The sequence below is a fragment of the Ipomoea nil genome, unplaced genomic scaffold (genome assembly GCF_001879475.1).
Source record: "Ipomoea nil cultivar Tokyo-kokei standard unplaced genomic scaffold, Asagao_1.1 scaffold1416, whole genome shotgun sequence".
Lineage (NCBI taxonomy): Eukaryota > Viridiplantae > Streptophyta > Magnoliopsida > Solanales > Convolvulaceae > Ipomoea > Ipomoea nil.
Genome location: NW_017617844.1, coordinates 461,406 through 464,464, shown reverse-complemented (window position 1 = coordinate 464,464; position 3,059 = coordinate 461,406). Strand labels below are relative to the sequence as shown.

The 3,059-nt window shown below is 39.2% G+C and overlaps 1 protein-coding gene across 2 annotated transcripts; it reads right to left on the bottom strand.

The window, feature by feature from the left end:
• Positions 1 to 1,108: 1,108 nt before the first annotated feature.
• On the bottom strand, positions 1,109 to 2,766 carry LOC109187051 (uncharacterized protein At3g28850-like). Of its 2 annotated transcripts, XM_019337208.1 has the most exons (2): positions 2,140 to 2,766; positions 1,109 to 2,100 (listed from the first exon to the last, which is right to left on the bottom strand). In XM_019337208.1, the coding sequence occupies exons 1-2, from the start codon at positions 2,596 to 2,598 to the stop codon at positions 1,495 to 1,497; spliced, it is 1,065 nt and encodes a 354-aa protein (XP_019192753.1). In that variant the 5' UTR covers positions 2,599 to 2,766; the 3' UTR covers positions 1,109 to 1,494. The 2 variants fall into 2 exon arrangements, with proteins under 2 accessions (XP_019192753.1, XP_019192752.1); XM_019337207.1 differs by having other exon boundaries at positions 1,109 to 2,766.
• Positions 2,767 to 3,059: the final 293 nt, after the last annotated feature.

Here is a 3,059-nt window from a genome sequence, read left to right as displayed (position 1 = left end):
GATGTGAGATCCACTTTTAAGAGTGAGATACACTTGTAGGGATAAGGATAACCTAAGTGACTCTGTTGGCAAGGGGCCAAAACTATCAACTTTTAAAAAAGAGTTAATACCCAAAATGGTCCCTCGACTATGCCATAATTACCAATTTAGTCCTCAATTACCATTCTTATCCAATTACGTCCTCAACTATGTAACTTTTACTCAATTAAGTCCTTAACTATACAATTCTTACCCAATTTAGTCCTCAACTATACAATTCTTACCCAATTTAGTCCTCAACTATACAATTCTTACCCAATTTAGTCCTCTGTATTAATTTGACTGTTTGTTGACTGTCAAAAGTCGGGATAAAATTATAATTTTACAAGATTTCTCCTTCCTCTCCATTTAGCAGCGCCAAACCATGCAGCAATACACTCCGATCAGATTTCAATCGTCAAAAAATCGTTGGAAATCAAATTCATGGGCTATCCGATGCATAACCACTACTTCGATACTGACAGGTTTAGAACCCAACCGGAGCTTATCGCTACATGGTTTGGCGCTGCTAAATGAGGAGGAAGGAGAAAACTTGTAAAATTACAACTTTATTTCCACTTTTGACAGTCAACAAACAGTCAAATTGACAAAGGACTAAATTGGGTAAAAATTATATAATTGAGGACTTAATTGGGTAAGAATAATAGTCGAGGACCAAATTGGTAATTACGACATAGTCGAGGGACTATTTTGGGTATTAACTCTTTAAAAAATTAGAATGTCAGTAATACTCACATGAACATCAACAATTGAGAAACTAATTACATTTTATTTCTTAAAAAACACTATTTCTCCAAAAATTAAAGACCTAAACTGAATCATAACGAATGATATGATTAAAAGAACATCACTATATTTGATGAACCAGAAATTGGTATTAACTAGAACGATTTATGTAGTGTGTGTTACAAAAAATGAACTGCTTTCAATTTTCTTCATCATACACGTACAAAATATACATATAACATCCAATTTAGTAAATAAAATATATATATATATAAAAGAAACACAAAAAAAAAAAAAAAAAAAAAAAAAAAAAAAAAAAAAAAACAGTATGAGATGATCTGCTTGAACACCCACACTAAAAATTAATTAAAGAACAGATACAGACATTGGTTGTGTCTTCTCGAATTCTACATGTAATTACTATGAAAATCTATAACCAACTGCAGATTCCCAACATTAAAGAATCAATCATCTCAACTCCACCCTTGTCACAAAAAAGTGGAAACGCCCACTCCATATGCCACCACAGGCTGGCCGGTCCGATAAGATTGTGAAAAGTTAAATCACGTTGACTCAATTGATCATCCGAGGCTAGATTGCACGCACACAAGGAGTCCCTCATTTGAGAGGTTGCTCCCGCACTATCACTGATGAGACTTATTCTTGATCCTTTACATGACAAATTTCATCTTTGTGACCAGTTGAATTGCCTATGCGGACTTAATCAACTCAACAACACAGAGGGCAGACAATCAACCCATTCTCATTACACTCTGGGCATTTCTTCTTCCACTCATCATCATCATCATCACCATTCTTATCATCATCCACATGAACTTTTCTGCTTCCATGGCATCTGAAACACAGGATGAATCTCATCCCACCACACCCTCCACAGGGCTCTTGCAAAACATCAAGAGGAATGCCTTGAAGAAGAGCCTTGAACTTCCCTTGTTGATGCAACCCAAACACTCTCTCTGCTCCTCCAATGTATCTCCCCTTGATGAACAGCCTTGGTGGCACCACCTTTTGTCCCAGGATTCCCCACAGCTCCTCCTTGAACTCCGAGTGCATTGAGATGTCTCGCTCGAAGAACAAAACCCGGAAATTCTCCAGCAGGAATCTTGTGTTTTGGCAATCCTCGTACGTTTTCCGTACCCCTCGAAGCCCTGTCGTGTACAGGATTACTGAATCACTCCCCCCTGGTGGACATTTCTCTTCGAAATCTAGTAGGGGATTAGTATTTTCTTCCAGTTTTTGGGCTTTCGTAGGTGGTTCTTGCTCTTCTTCTTCTTCTTCTTCTTCTTCTTCAGATGATGATGATAAGTGTTGAATTTTGGCTTCAATGGCTGGCAGTTTTTGTGGTTCTTGCATTTTGGCTTCTATTGCTGCCTGTAAAAATCTAAAGGTGGACACATCAATCTCAGACAAAGGAGGGGGGAATCTTGAATCCCCTCTTTGCAATTCTTTACCATAAAAAGCTTCAATCTTTGGCTTCAATGGGGAAAGATTCTCCGAATTTTTAGCCTCCGACACAGGCCTAATGTTCTCCTTGTCGTCAACCTCATCAAGAAACTCCATTTCTTCATCTTCAAGATCCTTCATCAGCTCCGAAACCTCAATGATTTCTGGTTCTTCTTCTTCTTTTTCTTGGAGACAAATGGGGGACAATGGAGAATGGGGTGGGGCCGCCGCCGCTGGCGTCGACGGCGGCGAAAGGTGGACATACCCATCGGAAGCCTTCAAACGGAGAACTCTTTCCTGCTTAGAGTTATGGCCCACTATCTTGATTGTTTTCAGCTTCTTCAGCAGCTTCACCTTCATTGATTTCATTTTTTTTTCTCAGGGGGTTAGAAACATGGAGTCTTGTCTGGGATTTCTATACAGATTCAAGAACCGGGTGGTGGTAGTTTAATGGAGGAGAAGGGCGGCGGAGGCGGAGAGTGGGGGCGGGTGTTTGAGGTGATAACGGCTATGATATGTTTTTGTTTGAGGTTCTTTCAAATTTTGAAAATGATAAGGTGGGAGTGGGTGGGTAGGGGTTGGAGAGAAGGGGGGGTGCAATCGATGCCAAATTATTGTAAAAATGAAGATTGCCTAAAACGACACCATAGTGCAGTGGCGTGCTTTGCACTGGGGAGTGGGGTCCACTTTATTACTTCCCATTTCCAAATTAAGAAATTCATGAAAGAGATTGTGTGAACGGAGTACAAAGTGCTTAAGAAGAAATTCTTTATTTAAAAAGAGAAAAAGGTCAAATGTGCTTCATTCAATTAGACTCTTAAATATTTTAA